The sequence below is a fragment of the Mus caroli genome, unplaced genomic scaffold (assembly GCF_978045245.1).
Source record: "Mus caroli unplaced genomic scaffold, Mus_caroli_1 scaffold_14, whole genome shotgun sequence".
In the NCBI taxonomy this organism is placed as follows: Eukaryota; Metazoa; Chordata; class Mammalia; order Rodentia; family Muridae; genus Mus; species Mus caroli.
Window position 1 is genome coordinate 99,954,948 of NW_028227269.1, and position 19,038 is coordinate 99,973,985.

The 19,038-nt window shown below is 44.0% G+C and overlaps 1 protein-coding gene across 2 annotated transcripts in view; it reads right to left on the bottom strand.

Annotated features, from left to right (window-relative positions):
* Positions 1-12,241: 12,241 nt before the first annotated feature.
* Positions 12,242-19,038, bottom strand: part of Trip11 (thyroid hormone receptor interactor 11) — a 72,330-nt gene continuing 65,533 nt past the window's right edge. For both annotated transcript variants that reach the window (XM_021178679.2, XM_021178681.3), the window contains exon 21: positions 12,242-16,166. In XM_021178679.2, the coding sequence (XP_021034338.1) occupies positions 15,946-16,166 (221 nt within the window). In that variant the 3' untranslated portion in view covers positions 12,242-15,945. The remainder of the gene's footprint in view (positions 16,167-19,038) is intronic.

Genomic DNA, 19,038 nt, shown 5'->3' on the forward strand with positions numbered 1-19,038 from the left:
TCGTCACATGACCCGGAGGCAGCCTTGTCTATCTTCTCCTCAGGCTGCATCCACCTCCTGCTTCCTTCCTACCAAAGTGTGCCACACAGCTGCCTGACAGCGCTCCTCCACCTGCTATTTTTAACTATCCAGAGTTTTACATGTGTCCTTATTACATTTTCATATGTTATTCAAACACTTCCTTTACAAATTCTGTTATCAAAAGAGCACCAAGTGTGGCCCCCAAATGTGAACCCTACATCTGCCTGAGGCGACTTATTTGCCATGATCAGCTCCTTGTGAAGCTGTCAAAGGTCGAGATCCAGAGTCAAGGGCAGTGCTCTGTCTTATTGCCCCGCCCCTTCTCTTTCTCCACAGCTTGGAGCTGCTGCCAGTGCAGGACTCTGAACACCACCACCTTCTTACCTCAACTTCCCTGTATCCCTGACAGGCCACACCCTTCTACCTCACAAGCTTTGCCCTTCCAGATCTAGTCATCTGGTGCACAGCCTGTGAGAGATTCTGTCAAACATCTGATAACACCAAAAGACATTAGCTCCAGCATTTCCTGGTCACCAAAATCTATTTTTAAAAATAAAAAAGAGGATGTGGGTGTAGTGGCTCACACCCAAAATCCCAGAATTTAGAAGGCTGAGCAAGAGGATCGCTGAGAGTTGGTGCCTGAGCTATACCTCGAATTTCAGGCCATCATGCGCTACAGAGGGAAAGCTTGTTCTTGTTTCAAATACTAGAGGGAGACAGACAGACAGACAGACAGACAGACAGACAGACAAGGAAATTAGGTCCTTTAGTGTGACCCTTGCTGGCCTCTCAGATCACTCCCTTAACTAGGTGTTTTTCTTTTTCACTTGCAAAGTAGGGACCCCCACACTGTTCCCCCTCCCACCGTCAGAGTCAAATACCATCCTAAATATAAAATGACTTCACCAAACATAAGCTGTGGCCTAAACAGAAGAGGTTGCCTGCCGTCTACAGAAGAGGCCCTTCCTAGTTTCACACAAGCCCAATTTGTTTGCCATGGTGAGGCTACAAGACAAATGAGCAACGTTCTTTCTGTCAAGTGGCATGGCAAATTTGAGGAAACTCAGAGACATACATTTGATGATATAGATGACTGTTAGTATTAAATCGTTGCTCCCCCTCCCCCAGTAAAAATGAATTCCACCACAAAGGGAGCTTACTGAAAGTCTGTCGCTGTCTCCCTAGTGCCTGCTCCCTTTCTCTAATCCACACCACCAGCTTGAAGGGAACTTCCATCTTGCAGATGAAGAAACAAAGCTCTGGGAAAGGAAGAAAAGCAATGGTAAAATGCTGGCCTAGCTGCTCAAGGCCTAGGGGTCACCAAAGTCGGATTTCTTCGAGAAGTTCAGCTGTTTGTCTGAGATAGCTCAGCCAGCGAAAGTGCCTGCTACCAAGCCTGATGACCAAAATTTGATTCCCAGACTCATGTGGTAGGAGGAGAGATAGGACACTTCTCCGAGTTTGTACTCTGACCTCCAAGCACGTCCTGGCATGGGTTTGCCCACATATATGCATGCAAATTACTGAGTTAATTAAGGAAAGAAGTGTATAAAAATAGATCTGTAATAGCCCTTTGTCCCAAAGGTATTTCTTGGAAAAGCAAGCTGTATGTAGGAAAGGTTTCATCTCTTCCAAAGGCTAGCTTAGCTACTTAGTGGAATAACGGGCTACTGAGTAGGGTACCTATTCCTAGTTATACCTCAAGATATCCGTGCCAGAGACTGTGGCTAGGCCAAATAAGCAGGATGGCCTTCCACAACACACATAGTTCCATTTTTATTTCTCTATCTATATATTTTTAATTATGTGTGGAGCCAGAAAGCCGTGTGACAAGGGGAGCTAGTCCAGAGCAAAAGTGGGTTTGAGACATGTCCAAACCCTGAAAACCTTGTCTGGAGACCAGCAGGAGTCGAACTGTTCTCCTTGCTCCGAGTCTGCATGCCCCAGCCCAGGTAGCCTCACGTCTCCCTCCTCTCCACCCCATAGCTTCACTTTGCCTGTAATCCCCAGCTCTCCTGGAATTTACATGGTATTCAACATAGGAATGGCATCTCCTTGGAAGCAGGGCTGTCAATCAATTATCCTTACCGTGCCCTAACAGGCATTCTCTCAGAACCTGGTAAAGGGGTACAGCCTGGCCACCCGACCTGTCAGTGTGCCAGCTTTATTTACTGTCTCTTCCGAATGAGAAGCGACTTGTTGCTCTTGCACAAGACCCAGGTTCAGTTCCCAGCATCTACAGGTAGCTTACAACCGTCTCCAGCTTCAGGAGATAAAGTGCCCTCTTCTGGCCTCCACACAACCAGGCATGCTGGGGATGCACAGATATACATTCAGGCAAATGCTCATACACATGAAATAAATCTTAAAAAAAACATCTTAATGGGACACTGTTTTCTGATTACTCTTTGCTCCTGTTTAGGAGAACACAGCAAGTTGTCTACAGGTATTTAGTCCTCTTTCCAAAACACCCTATTCAATGTTAGAGTTCTGTTAAACCTTTTAAAAACCTTTTAGTCTTTTGGGGTGAATTGTCAGTTGCTGCACACAAAGGCCTCCTAACCAGGAACGGGATACAGTTATCCATTTACTAAGACTTTTTCAACGCCCTCCATGAGAAGCTTCATGGATTTTTTCATGGAGCTGTCGACCCACTAACTCACTCACTCACTCACTCACTCACTCACTCACTCACTCACTCACTCACTCATCCATTCATTCATTCATTCATCCCAGTGCTTCCTAGGAGCACATATGAGTGCACAGGCTCTTCAAGTCAGACCAACTGCTTTGTCTTGTTCATCAGTTATTCTCTGTGAGACTCCAGGGCAGTTCTTTTAAGTTCATCAAACTTCAACTTTCTGCTGTAAAATGGGGCAAAAAGTTAACAGTATTAAAAGATAGTGCCTAATACACACAGCGCTCTCTCTCTCTCTCTCTCTCTCTCTCTCTCTCTCTCTCTCTCTCTCTCTCTCTCTTAATTTTATGTGTGTGAGTGCTTTGCCTGCATGTATATCTGTGCACCATGTGTGCCTGGTGTCCTCAGAGTCCAGAAGAGGGGGTCAGATCCCCTGGAGCCGGAGTTACAGACACTGGTGAGGAGCCTGATATGGGTGCTTAGACACAAACTCTGCCCAAGCAAAGGTTTTTAACCACTGAGCCACATCTCCAGTCCCTGCATTTTTTTTTTAAAAGCATGGGCACTGGTTGGTTGAAAGTTCAGGTAGAGATGTCCAGGTCTCAGGCTTTTGAGAGGATATTTTACACAAGAGACCAGCACCAAAAGAAATGTAGAAACTGTGCTTCAGAGGAGATAAGCTATCCCAAACCACAAAGACAACGCAGTCAGAGACAGGTTCTCCTACCTTCTGCTCCAGGGTTCCTTCTCTTATCAGTGCTTGTGGGCTTTGTGTGTGTGTGTGTGTGATGTATGTATATGTGTACATATATGTGTATATATGTCTTGTGAATGTGTGTGCAATTGTGGATGTGTGTGTGAGACAGAACGTGTGTGTATGTGGGGGGGGGTGTGGGTATGGGTGTGTGTCTGTCTGTATGTATGTATGAATGTATGTATGTATATATGTGTATGTATGTGTCTGTGTATGTATGAATGTATGTATGTGTATGTATGTGTCTGTGTGAATGTGTGTGTAAATGTGTAAGTGTGTGTGAGACAGTGTGTGTGTGTGTTGAATCTATTTATTGTATCTAGAAGCTCCAGCATGGTAAGCACGAGCAGGATACTGGGATGTTCTGCACATGCCTGGAATTTCGTGGTAATTCAGCAAACCATAGAAATGTCTGGGCTTTCCCTGCATTGTTTCACAGACTGTGGTTTTTACATATAGTTCTGTAAAACAAATAAAGAAGCCTTCATGGAGCTCCAGACTCCAGCTCAGGATTAGCTACGGTCATGTTTCCATTTGCCATTGTGTCTATTTCATTCTTGTTTATTTGTCTTCTGATAGAATATGAATTCAAGTTTGGGAGTCTGACACATTTAACTTTTAAATGGTGTGATGTTCAAATGACCTCACTGCCTACCTATAATTCACATGAAATGAACCATATGAGTAGCTCCTAGCTTCTTTAGTAGCCCAGTAAGATCAGGTTCTTATTAAAAGGAAAACCTAAAAAAAAAGAAAAAAAAAAAAAAAAGAAGAAGAAGAAAATAGCCGGGTGTGGTGGCGCACGCCTTTAATCCCAGCACTCGGGAGGCAGAGGCAGGTGGATTTCTGAGTTCGAGGCCAGCCAGGTCTACAAAATGAGTTCCAGGACAGCCAGGGCTATACAGAGAAACCCTGTCTCGAAAAACCAAAAAAAAAAAAAAAAAAAAAAAAAACGGAAAACCTAAAAAACTGGGCCAAGCATGGTAGTGCACACCTTTGATCCTAACACTGGTGCGGGAGAGGCAGGTGGAACTCTGTGAGTTCAAAGCCAGCCTGGTCTACATATCAAGTTTCTGGGCAGCCAGGGCCACAGACAGACCCTGTACCAAACAAACAAACACCAACAACTGAGGTGGGGCATTGAGGAGATGGTTCTGTTAGTCAGTCATACATGAGTACCTGAGTTCCAGCACCCAGGTAAAAATATGGGCATGGCAGTGAGCACTGCAAGCCCAACTGCCAAGTCAGAAACAGGAGAATGCCGGGGCTTGCTAGCCATCCAGTCTAGTGAGCTCCAGGTTCGGTAAGAGACCCTGCCTCAGAAAGGAAACAGCACTGGAGAGGATACCTAGAGTTAAACTCTGCCCCCAAACATACATGTGTGCATGTGCACATTCACATGCATGTGCATAACACAAACACACACACACACACACACTCACTCACCTGTACATGCATCACACAACCACATACACATATATATATACTCACCTGAATGTGCATGCACACAATAACACGCAGGTATGAATACTCATATGAACAATATTATTTCTTATTTTTGACAAATAATTAAAACTGTATGCCAACGATTATAGATGGCATCCCCATGTTCTGCAGGGGAGGGCTTTCAGCACCACAGGTGGGAAACACAGGCTCTTTTATTTATTTTTCTCATTCTCAGGGGGCTGAAGGCCATCCCAGATTTGCATGCCTTGTCCCAAGCAGCAAGTTTTAGGTCATAAACTGAGTTCTCTTCTAGTGGGCACCATCTCCCCATTAGTCACAGGCACCTCCGGCTGGTCCAGACAGCCTCCCTCACGAGCCCTGGCTCCATCCTGGTGGTTACAGCACATCTGTGAGGGTGTTTACCATGGCTCTTCTCACTCATAAGCAACAGTCTTATGACACGCCTGCTGTCTTTATGTCCTCCAAGCCTTAACCATACTTTGATTATTCTGTGGTTGCAGGGGTGTAACCATTGAATCTCCATTCTAACTGACACTCCAGGTCCTTCTAATTTCTTAGCAACTACATGTTTGTTTGTTTGTTTGTTTTTAAATGTTCTGAAATTTGGATTTCACTCAAAACTAATTTAAGTTTTCATTTAATAGCCATATGTGACTGGTAGCTTTCCTAATTCTCAGCATGACTTTAGCCTTCACCTGATGATGAATTTGCTATGCTAGCAATAACACAAAGTAGTAGAAAACAATTGAAAGAACCCATGATAATCCAGGGATGACAGCTCAGGTGTGCAATTCCATCCTTCAAGAGGCTGAGGCTGTTTGCTGTCTCCACGGAGCTCATGGCCAGCCTGGGCTTACATGGGGATTTCCATGCCATCCTGGGCTACAGAGTGAGCTCTGCCTGACTCAAAGGGCCTATTTATTTTTAAGTTATTCTTGGGCCAGGGAAAGTGCTATAAATAAAGTCCTTGCCTCACAAGCACGAGGACCTGAGTTTGAACCTCCAGGACCCACACTAAGGCCTGGTGAGTCGGCCCACATCTGGAGCCCTCGTGCTGGGCGCTGGGGATGGACACTTTCCTGGAAATCTCTGAACCAATGAGCTCTAGGTTCAGTGAGATACTCTGTCTCAAAAACTAACGTAAAGTGAGACTCTCAGCCCTAACTCCATCCCCACCCCACCCCTGACACACACAAGAGCAAGAGAGAGTCAGATAAAGAGCGTTGGCATTTCTCCCATAGGAAGACGGAGCCTCCTCCCCAATCCCAAAAGATGTGGTGGTGCACACCTTCAGTCTGGGGTTGGTGAGATAGAGGCAAGCTGACTTCTGAGCTCAAGACTAGTCTGGTCCACATAACAAGTTCCAGGAGAGCCAACTCTACATAATGAGACCCTGGTTGGTTGGTTGGTTGGTTGGTTGGTTGGTTGGTTGGTTGGTTGGTTTTTACAAAAAGGACGAAAGTCACAAACAAAATGGAACCTCAAGTCAGGTATAATGCACACACCTCCCAGCACTCTAGAGACCAGATAGGGAGATAATGCATTCAGGGCCAGCCTGGGCTACAGGGTGAATTAAAAGCTAGCCTGAGTTACATAGCAAGATTCTGTCTCTATAGCCCAGTCAGACCTTAAATTTTTAAGACTATGTAAAAAAAAATATTACAAAAAAAAAAATCAGTACTCTACAAATAAAACGGTGGGGAGGGGAAGTGAAGACATTAGACATACGGAGGTGGGGGTGAGCCTGCAACCATCTAAACTATGCAGGAAGAAAACAACCAGCATTTGGGGGCACTGAAGGCTGGGAGCTAGTTCAAGTGTTAAAAGAGCTAGAAAGCCACATGGAATGCTAAAGCAACCAGTCAGGCCACACCAGGCAGTCACTGCCCAGGGTCTAGAGGGACTGCTGTAGACAGTGCCACAGAACCCAGGAGCCAGACCACCCATAGGAACTGAGGTTGAAGTGAGAGTCAGTTGGCCAGGGAGTCTGAGGAATGCCTGTGGGACCCTGGGAGAGCAAGGAGGGGGCGCAACAGTGAACTGAACTAAACCGAGGCAGAGGGCAGCCACAGAAACACAGTATGTGGATCCTGACCTGGACTTGCTTCTGTGTAAAAGGAAGACCTTCCATGCTGTCAGAGAACATGAACGCTGGAGAATAAGGAATGACTTCAAAAGCATGCCAACAGTTAGTGGGGGAAAAAATGAAATCGAATGTTTAATCCTGAGTGCAGGTTTGTGGAGGTTCAGTCTTTAGTTGGGACGTTTGTGAAGAATAATTTATCTTTAATTAAGATTTTGCTTTACCTTTAGTTTTGCACGTCCATGTGCTCACGTGCATGTGTGGGTGTGGGTGCAAGCATGCTACATGGCACACACGTGGAAGTCAGGGGACAACTTGTGGGGACAGTTCTCTTTCCACTGTGTGGGTCCGGAAATCAATCCCAGGCACCAGGCATGGTTGCAAGCACCTTTACCTGCTACAGCATCTCTCTCACCCAGAACTAGCCTATGGTGGGGTGTCAGGGGCTGAGGCAAGAGGTTTGTCAGTAAAATTGAGGCTAGCCTGGGCTATGTAGTGAATTTCCAGGCCAACATGGCTACAGATAAGGAAAAAAAAACTTTAATTTTTCACTTTCCTGGCAAAACTGTGGGTTTTTCTTTCTTTCACCCCTGTGCGTGTAGCACATAAGTGGAGGTCAGTGGGCACTACTGGGTAGTCAGTTCTCTCCTGCCACTTTTACCTGGGTTATGGACAGCCAAGCTTGCACAAGTACCATTACTCAGTGACCCACCTCAGAGGCTCCCCCTTTTAAGTATTCATTGGTGCGGGGCACACTTGCTAGTGTGTTGGAGGAAACCTGCGCTTGTCAGAGGCCAGCAGAGGAGGCTGGGTGTCCTCTATCATTCTCTACATTTTTCTTTGAGGCGGGGTTATTCCCCTGAACCTGGAAGCCAAGAGTCCAGCAGTCCTTCTGACTTCAACCCCGCAAGCCGAGGTTACAGCATGCAGTGACTACTGGTGTGTTATGGACGCTGAGGCATGAACAGCACTTCTCATGACTGCACCATTGAGCCATCTTGCCAGCCAGAAGTATAGCCTTTTCTCCCCTCCCTAGATAAACTCTCCTTTTGATAACATGGTTCAGACTTAACTGGCAATATCCATGGGCATCTGATGAGTTTGATTGACATGTTAATCTGTGAACATGATGCCCAGTTATCTACCTCGGACTGCTCCGGGGAACGTTCTATTCTAAAACGTTCCTCTAAAGCTGCACTGAAAGCCTGCTGAGTATGAAACACAACCACAAAAGGAGGTCCAACATTTCATTTCAAATTAGGGGAAACAATTTCAAGTTACTCAAGTTTGAGGCAATTTTGCTGGGATGAGTCTTCTAGGGTCATAGGAAGATGTTGATACCTGATCCAGTTTTCTGTGCCTAGAACAACAGACTTGGGGCAACAGGTAGGGAATGGGATCAGATTATAAAAATCTATCAAAAAGTCACCTGGGTTCAACCCAGGTGATAAGGGTCAAGAATCTGGGACCATGCCTGGCACTCTAGAGAAGGTGAGGGTCAAAGACTACTTGGTCACGTTCTGCAGTATCCAACATTGTCACAGAAATGACTATGCATCTCCTCATTTCTAGGCTTAGACATGACCTGCGTGGTGCCTCTTCCCCTGCCCCAATTTGCTGTGAGAGTTATACATGCCCTGCTTTCTTCCTGTGAGCAATGGGTAATGCTGGACTTTAAAAGTTCATGTCAACACAAAGATGTCAAGTATAGAGGCTTCAGACCCAGGTCACACCCACAGATGTTCCCATAGGAAGCTCCATGCCTCCCTGGCCTGAACCTGTGTTAGCATCTGTGAATCCAGATGTGATGGATTTGGAGTTTAAAGTCATTCCTAGAGAGGTCGGGACTGGGGGAAGCACTCACTGATGTCTAGATCATCCTTCACAGAGTAACTACAAGATTGCCTCCTTATTTGGTGTGCAACATGTGCAACAGAACAAATGCTTTAAAAATAATAGATGGGAGTCTGAGATGAAATGGGAACTGGTGGGCTTGGGTTGTTGGCACTGGGCATGCAACTTGCTGTTATTCGCTCCTTTGTGTCTGTGTTCAAAGCTTTCCTTATTCTAAGCCTTCTCTAACACAACACTGTTATGATACGATGAGGCCCGAGAGCAAAGGCTCATCCTGCTCTCTGCATTCTTTGGACATTCTTGAAGTTTCTGGACTTGCAATCACACTTTGAAGTGTTTGTGGGCCAAACCCAGCATCTCGGCCCACAGATTTTTCTGACCTTTTGCTGGATGTGGGTTATACTTTCTTCTTTACATTTCTCATTATTTCTGGTTGGAAACTGGACAATCTTGGTTATAGCGCAGCAACTGACTCTGATCTATGCTTTTGATTCTTTTAGCTTCACTAAATTATACAACTCTGGCCGTTTGTCTCACCACGGGAAAGCAAAGCTGCTGCTTCTGATCGGTTTTGGTTTTGTGTTTGAATTTCTAGTCTGACTTCCCAGGCTCAATCCTGGAGAGACCAGTAGTCAGCAATATTTGTTCTTGTTCAACCTCCAGAGACCCCAAGACTTCCATACGTAGTAGGAGGTTGTGTGTGCAAGTGGAACAGCCCACTCGGGCTGTTGGCCCAGATCTCCCTCCCAGTCAGGCTGTGTCTGGTCTCCCCTGCACCTGGTGGCCTCCCCCCTGCCCAAGGTCACATCAGCCTTGACTAGCTAGCTACAACCCTCCCTCCTCACAGGGCTGCTGCACAGTGGATTCCTGCTGGCCCACCACCCTTCTCCTGCCTTCCTTGCCAGCAGAGTCTAACTCTAAAGCTGCTGGTTTTCATGATCCACTCAGAGGTTGGGGGCGGGGACGGGGCGGGAGGGGAGGGGAGGGGAGCGGGGAGGGGAGGGGAGCGGGGAGGGGGGTAGAGCTGCAGCAGGAAGACAGGGCCCAGACTCCAATGATTCTTATACAAAGTACTAGAAGCCTTTCAGAAACTGTGTTTAAGTTCCTGATTGCCTTTGTCAACTTCCCGACTGGTAACTCCCAGAACCTTCAAGTCCCCTTTCTTTGGGGACGATTGGTTGATCTCTTCATAATGGCCATCCAAATGCCCCTAATAGCCATGTGCTGGCACGTCACACACCGAAGATTGACAGCAGAGTTAATCTCAGCAAGTAAATCTGAGGTCCAAAGTAGGAAAGAAACTGGGAGTGGTGACCCATGGCTGAAACCCGAGCACGAGCACGATGGAGGCAAGGACAACAGGATCTCCGCAAGACCCAGCTCCCAGCCTTTTAATGCTTAGGAGTGAGTGTCCAGTGCTCTTCCAGCGACTTGGGCTTAGTTCCCAGCACTCACATTGATTGGGTGGCTCACAGCCACCTGTAACTCTAGTTTCAGGCCTCGAACACCTTCTTCTGGCCTCTGGAGAACTTAAGTGTGTGTACACACACACACACACACACACTAAGTTAAGCTAACCTGTAATAAAATAATTTTATCCTGATGGTCCCTTTTTGAGGACACTACCTGAAAACAGCTTTGGTTAAGGGACTCACACATGACTCATGATGTCATGGCTCCTACTACCTAAACGAGCCACACAGGAAACCCAGGGCAGATTTATACTGCTTTGTTTCGCCAGCTGTTAGGGGAAGTGCCTTCTGGAAATGCCTACAGTTAAGGACACACACCCAGTCATTGTGGCTCGAGGGTAGAAACCCTCTACTGTGAGAGAACTTACACACTTCAACATGGACACATGCCTTGTATTCTAAAGTGACAACAACAACAACAACAAAATGTATCTTGGGTTGTTAAGGAATTTCTGGGCTATCTAGAAAACAAACTTAAACTTTGTATGAAATTCAGCCAAATCCTTCAAATCACCCAGATTTAACTGAGGGCCAGGAATAGTGAACTGAAGTTGAAGGTTGTTAGAGCTGAAAAAGAATGTGTAAGAAGACAGCTGAGACTTCTCAGTCAGGCCATCATTATAGGGCAAAGCTGACATCTTAACCCCAGCATGGCTCAATGAAGGCTCCACAGTAGGAGCCAAGGCAGAAAACCAACTAAAGGTTCAAATGTTTGCCTTAAGTGATCTAAGTAATATTTTAAATTACTCCTTATCTCCAAGATAAATATTGTTGCAATTATAACGGATTAGTAATTTATAGTATGTGCAACGTTTTGACAACATGCTATAAACCCCTCAGTTACATCTCTATTCACATGACCCAAGTTAAGGACAAGAAGACAAGAAGGTTCAGTTGCAACATCTGTACCCACCAGAACTGATCAAGGCTAAAACCATTGTCTGTCTGTATTGAATTTACTAAGCCTGTTTCCTTCAAGACATGCTCCTCCCATTTGTCTGCCAGCCCAAACCAGGGCCCTCCAGCACCTGTGACCCCAGCATTAGTTCTCACACTTCTGTCACCTGTATATGTGTCCGTCTCATCACTTGGCCCAAGCCTCAGATTTCTTCCTCCCTCTTTCTCAGCAGACTCCTCGTAACCCACCCCTATACAACCTATTTGTAGCCCTCTCTCGCTCCTGTCCATACCCTTATGGGGTCTTTCCCATTTGAAGAGTCACTCCATCTGTGCACCAATATTTCCTCGCTGTCCTTTTTCTGCCCCCACCCCCAGCCTCTACACGCTGTCTCTCTGCTTTGAAGGATGCTCTCTCCATCCCTAATGTCAGCAGAGCTGCCTGCAAACACTATATGCGCTTGTGACCCAACCACACCACAAAGAAGCCTTTGCTCCCACCCTTCCATCCACTCTCTAGTCAAACCCAAACAAAAGTTCCTGATCCCTAAATTCAACAGCTTTGTAATTATTCATGTAACATACATGTGAACAAACCTGTCACTTGTTCTTTGTAACTGTACAAGGCTGCTATCAGGTGGGTACTACTTCAGATGAGAAAAAATGAAGCGACAAAGGAATTTTGTCAAAGATCACACAAAAGGGATCAAAGTCTGAACTCCAATTCAACTATCAAATTAAAACTCCATTCCTTCCAATGCTATCACACTAAGAGTTAAAAATAAGTTCTATGCCCAAGAGCAAATGAAGATGTCTGAACAACCTTGGAGAAAGACTAAGTGACCAGTGACGCACACTACGCCCTCTGAACGGGACAATGAGAAGCCCACCAGCTAAACCCTCAGGTCCTCCTTTCACACACCATCCTGAGAGTCTTAAGCGAACCACACTTAGCATCCAAGGCTGAATTCCTGCAGCAGACATGCAGAAAGAGTGAACACCCAAGTCATCAGACAATCCGTGCAAGTCGTTTCTCCTCAAGAGACACCAGCAGCTGTTTCCCAAGTGTTTTTATTGTGGACGAAGACACAGCCAATTTATATCATTTTTATTTGGAAGGGTTTTTTTTTTTTTTTTTTTTTTTGCCTTGCAATGCTCCTGAGAAATTCAAGAGTGCATTGGCTGTAGCTCTATATAAAACACAATGGAACAGTTGGAAATCTCTCACATTTAGATACCTTCCTATAAATCAAGACAATGTATCAATTTTAGGTGATTAAATCATAATAAGTTAAGATGTACAGACTGACAAATCATCACAAATGTCAACATTACAATGATCATTTTCTCATAGGAATATATAAAATAAATATTACCTAACTGATATTTACAGAAGAAAAAGTTTTGTTGATAGAAGGTGCTTTAAATGCTTTGATATATGAAATTTAATTTAAAAAACCCAGTTCAAATGGTTTTCATCTTCACCTGTGCCGGCCCTGCCTCCCTCCCATTGCTGACTTGATCTTGCATCCTCGGTGATTAAAGCATCTAAAGACTTGCTGGGTGATGCTGATGCTGATCTGGCTGATGCTGATGCTGAGCTGGCCAGCTGCATGCCCTTCGTGCCATCTCATTTTTGACGATGTGCTTTGGTTCCCCTGTCCCCTTTAAAAAACAAACAAGAATATGTGGACGTAAACTCAACAGCACACATGCCGGTGATTACATTCAATCAACACCAACGGCAGGGTGAATTCTTGATAGTATATTTCATTGTTCTTGAAAACCATCAGGAATGTTGTGAAGAACTGTGGCTTCCAATGCAAAATTCAACTACAAATTCTAAGTGCAGAAAGACATCAACAGCCCACTCGCAGCAGTTACAACACTGCACTAAGTCTGTGGCTTCTGATGCAAAATTCAATCACAAATTCCATCAAGTGGTTGTAGATCTCAAGAGCAGACAGACTTCTGCAGTCGCCACAGAACTGCCAGCGAGCCGGCCAGAAGCGTGCTGTTGGAATCACTGAACAAGTGTGCTTCTTGCGCTCTGCTGAGAAGTCTCTGAGCAGATGGTTCATCTCTGACACAACTTAGTTTCAGAAAAATTGATGGGTTATGTCTGGTTTAGATCAATGCATATGTAGAATGCACACAACAGAGATGTTAGGTACTGCAGCTTTCAGACAAGGTCATATACTTCAATAACAGCCATGTAAGACAGTGTTCTTTGATGCCTGGATGTAGAATCCCCCCCACAGCAGCCTTCAGACTTAGGTTACATGAAACAGTGAGGGAGGGAAGGTTGTTTTAGTCAAAGAACTTCAAATGTCATAAAAGTTATTTAAATATAAAACACATTGCTTAAATATCCACCATGTGCCTCTTCTTTAAAAGAAAACCATTTGCATCTTCCATTTTCTTCTTAGTGTAAAGTCTTTCGGCCACTTTATTCAGAACTTAACATTTCCTGGCAAGCAGTACATGATCCAGGCTAATGAGAGAGAGTAACTTTTTAAGAAACACATAAAAACCGGTATCAGTAGACCCTCAACTTACAATGGCTTAACTGTTTCAACTGTGGAGTTGGCCAAAATGATACACACTGAACTGAAACCATGCTTCGGATTTAGAGTCTCTCTCCTCTCAGTGCTGGGCAGCCGTGGGCACAGAGCCCCTGTGGGGACGACTGACAGCTGAGTATAGCAAACAAATGCTCAATTCAAGACGTTTTTTTATTAGGGTGGGTTTCTTGGGCTGTGTGCCCACTGTAAGTTGAGGGCAACACTGGCTGGAGCAGCGTAGCATTTCCATTAACTCTGAGGGCAACCTTTTCTAACACACAGCAGAGAAATTAGCATAATAAGTTAGTTAAGGACACAGGTGACATCGAAAGCAGCATTATCTCAGTTACTTAATTTTTCAGAAAAAGACGTTTTAACCATCAACACATCATTAACACCTCCAGGCTTCCAAACACATTAGAAATACACAGGTTACCCCAGGTAAATTCACAAACAACCCAAGTTAGCACTGACAGGCGCCAGGACTGCCGACCCTTTCTTAGTCTCATTTCCACCGTTCCTTGCTTATATAGGCTTTTCTGTTTTAAAGGCTTATCTGAATTTACAAAATATGTAAGACATGACTTGTACATGTACAGCGCCAACAATGAATACCAATGTGAGCATCCTTATACAGTGAGTGAAGCTGGGGATCAGGATGTTTCCTTTCATAACGTCTTTGGGAAAAGGTTCAGAAATACTTGTTGGTATTGGTGCATGAAACGGCCTCCAGAGTAAGCACAGAGCGCTGCACCCCACCCAGGGAAAGCTCACACCGAGGCAGGAGGTGACGGGTCTCGGGATATTGCTAACAGTGCTCTAAGGTTTACGTGGATACAGCCAAACATAAAGTGTAACCTCACAGAAAAGTTAGGTGCATTTGTGTGTTTGTGCAAGAAAACCTTATGGTTTTTGATTGTTTGGGTTTTTTGGTGTGTGTGTGTGTGTTTTGAAGGAGGAGTTCACTATGGCTCTTGCTCTGGCTAACCTGACACTCAGTGTTGACCAGGCTGGCCTCAAATCCTAAGCAATCCTGTTGCTTCTGTCTCTCAAGTGGTGGGATTAACCATGAGCCACCAGGCCTAGCTGGAAACCTGTAGCTTTAGGTGATACTTTAAAAAGACAGTTCAGCTCTTGAAACTAAATGATCCCATCTAGTTACTCACAGCATGTACTCCACAATAAAAAGAAACAAACTACTGACCCATGAAACAGCTTGGATGGATCCCAAGGGAATTATGTTAAGTGAAAAACACCCATTTCAAGAGGTTACATAACGTATGATTTCATTTAAACAGCATTTACAGAATAACAAAATTATAGAGGGTGACAGTTAGTGCTTGTCAGGGATTAGAGAGGCAGTGAGGGTTAGAAAAAGGCAGCTCGAGGATCCTTCTGATGGAGAGTCGGATCCTGATCGAGATGGTCAGATGAACCTACACATATGATGAAATTGCATAGAACCAAATACCTGCTTTGCCTCAGTGCACTGATAACCTCCCAGGACCAGCTTTGTTCTCTGTGCTCTGTAGAGCGCAAGGTCCTCTACAGGTGATCAATATGTATTGCTGAGCACTTTCTGCTCCATGTACAGAAGCCTTTATTAGGCATCGTTGGGGGTGGGGGTGGAGCGGGGCGGTGAATTCCTTATCTTTAAAAGACGAACCATTCATATAATAATACTCATATAATAAATGAGCTTGAAAATTGGGGAAATAGCCAGGCGTGGTACACACGCCTTTAATCCCAGCACTCGGGAGGAAGAGGCAGGCGGATTTCTGAGTTCGAGGCCAGCCTGGTCTACAGAGTGAGTTCCAGGACAGCCAGGGCTACACAGAGAAACCCTGTCTCGAAAAAAAAAAAAGAAAGAAAATTGGGGAAATAAAAACAGACAAACATTTACTATTCTTGCCTCTCCTTTAGAGTTTTGTAAATTAAAAAGTAAACCAAATGTTTCTAGTTTTAAATTAAGTAACATCATAAAGTGGAAAAAAAAAGTAGATTATATATCAGATACTTGCTCTTCTGACACCTGCAATTTCTAAAAGCATTAAGAATATTTTTATTAACAGAGAAATTACAACTACAAACAAATAAATGACTCTTTCCAGAAGGCCACTTTGTGATAAAGTTCACACACATACAGTGTTCATGGTTTCTTTAAAGTGCTACTAAGTCTCAGCCTTGAAGGCTACCTATTGCTTTAGAAGGTCTTTCAATACAACACCTGCACTGTTGTCAGGTGACACTGGCAAAGGTGTAAACGTGGGTAGAACATCTGAGATGGGTTTCAAAAGAAGATGCCCAGGCCCACCAGGTCCATGTCCAGCTGGGTTTATAAGGGGCACAGCTGCAGAGCGGGGAGCCAAGAATGGATTCACATCTGTTCTTCTTCCTGCCCTGGGTTCTGCTGTATCTAAAAGATAAGATACAGATTTAGTTTCTATCCTTCACAAAGAGATTTAATGAAAGAACCCTCTGAACACAGTACTAGTTTTATCAAACTCATCGAAATAGTTGTTGAGGTTTGTTGTTGAGACAGGGTCTCTAGCTCAGGCTGGCCATGAACCTCTTACAGCTGAAGATGACCCTCCTGCTCGCTCTACTTTGAGAGCAGAAATTGTGCTAACAAGCTCAGTTCTAACATGAGCATTCGAGTAATCCATGTGTCACTACTGTCAGTTTTAAAATTCCACCCTGCTGACAACAGTACTATTAGGCACATGCTTTGAGCTATCCTTTATTCGAAACAAGACCACCCACAGACCTGCATATCCTAAGCAGGAAATACTCTCTTGTGAGCCAACAAGATGGCTCAGCAGGTGAAGGTGCCTACCACCAAGCCTCCACCTCTGGTGACCTAAGTTCAGTCCCAGAACCCATGGCTGGAGAGAACCAAATCCTCAAGTTATTCTCTGACTTCCAAAAGTGCACGGAGTGCATACACATAGAAATAGACACATGTGCACACAATAAACAGTGTCTTAAGAATTCTAATGTGTGTTATGAAAACCTCATAAAAATTCACTCCTGTCATCCAAACCATTTTCTGGTAAAACAAACAAACAAACAAACAAACAAACAAAAAAGATCCGCATGTGCTTTAGGTTTCTATATTTGGCTACCTACAAATTCAACTTGTATGCTTCTGAGTTCTGGATCCTATATGCAGAATCTATCTATGAAAAGTAGATGGATAAAAGTGGGGGAGGCATGGAGATCCTGGGCTCACAGATAAGCAGGAGGGGAGCCAGGACTCTAGCCACACAGGCCGTCCGACCCTTCAGTGTGCTATCTGTATGGCCTAAATATCTTAATATGCCTAAAATACACACTCATGGTCAGATTCCCAAAGTCTGAACCAACACCAGCTCCTTAGTCCTGCTGAACCAAACTGTCTTCTTGCCTCACGCTGATCTTCACTCTGCTGGTCATGGCCATCAGAGAGCCACACACAGAAGAAAAGAAATGGAGAAGGGGGGATGGGAGAAAAGGAGACAAGAAATATTTGTATCCTCAAATACTAGTTATATACCTGAAAACTACACTTCCTGTAACAACTTTGAAATAATGGTGTGCATGCTGCAGGGTAAATACTTTTCAGACCTACCTGAGAGATGAAGGCCTTGAGAACTTAAGATTTCCCAATGATTATAATACCTATGAAAAATGCTGGCATATCATAGTATAGTGATGCCACAGTAATTAAAACTAATTTACCAGAAGAACCAATAGTGCTCACTCAGTCACTGTTTCAGCACTCAAAGGCTGCAGACACTCTTAGTGGTAGCACTTCTCTACCAACTTGGGCAGTCACAATTCATTTTCATTAGAATAAGAATTTGGCTTATGACCTGTCTTAGGGGCTACAATTCTACCTTATTACCCAAAGACACTAATAACTTCATTGGTGAGAGCCAAGCAAACCCTTGGAAGTCCCTTCTTCTTCTTTTTTTTTTTTTTGATTTTTCGAGACAGGGTTTCTCTGTGTAGCCCTGGCTGTCCTGGAACTCACTTTGTAGACCAGGCTGGCCTCGAACTCAGAAATCCACTTGCCTCTGCCTCCCGAGTGCTGGGACTAAAGGTGTGCACCACCATACATAAAAAAAGCAGGCTCCAGAGACAAAGACAGAGAAAAACTCATTATACTCAGCTGTGACTGAGCACTTCTGGATTCCCGCTTTGGATTTCCTGTGACCAACAGATTTCCAAACTGGAAAATCTCCTGTGCTGCCTGCCTACTAAGCTCTATGCTCCATGAGCACAGAACAACACTGAGCTCTACGTCCTGTAAACACAAGTGGACACAAAGTTTTAAACACACTGCGAATACAGGACTACACTACACTCTGTGAAAAAAGGAAGACACTACACACTATGTGAACACAGAGACACTAGTCACTACACACTCTGTGAACACAATATGGACACTAAGCTTGTGTCTTCCATGAAAACCCTGCTAAAACTCTGATCACCTCTGATTGATACATATACCTAGCAGAGCTCTCATGAAGGAAAGGGAGATGGAGAGGAGAGAGAGAGAGAGAGAGAGAGAGAGAGAGAGAGAGAGAGAGAGAGGAGGAAGGGAGGGAGGGACTGAGTTTTAAAAATTCTAGAAGAGAAATTCTGTAATATTTTATCTAAATTTAACTATAATGTATGATATGAACTAGGAAGCATATGATATGTTCCTTAAGTCTATACTAAAATACGTAAATTATTAGGAAAAAGAAATTGGTTTATAGTCTAGTGGGTAATTAACTTTCAATTCAAGAAATGTTACTATATGCCAATATCATCAATATAAAATAAATAAGACCATTACAACCCAGTGTGATCAAAGTTACACACATGTAACCACCAATTATTTCCTTCTAGACAGACTTTCTACATGCAAAGGTGCATGCCACATTCTTAGATGTTCACGTCAGTTTAACTAAACCAACATTATGTATATTATGTATGTGGCAAAGTTTGGTTATTGAATAACCAAAGATGAAAATCATTTTCCGACTATACATTATGCTTGTAACTTGAATAAGCAATACCATCAGAGAGAAATGAAAACAGGGGACAAAGCAAAGATGTAACTAGCTCACTACCATTTCTAAAAGAGCAGTTCAAAGTGACTTATGCTGATAATTAAAATCGCAAATAAAATCACTGGTTACCACAATGTCTATAAATATACCTCAGTATCTCTAAATATACTATAGTATGTATAAATATACTATAATGTATAGATGACTTAAGGGTGTGTGGAAATGGCCAGTGAAAGATTTCTCATG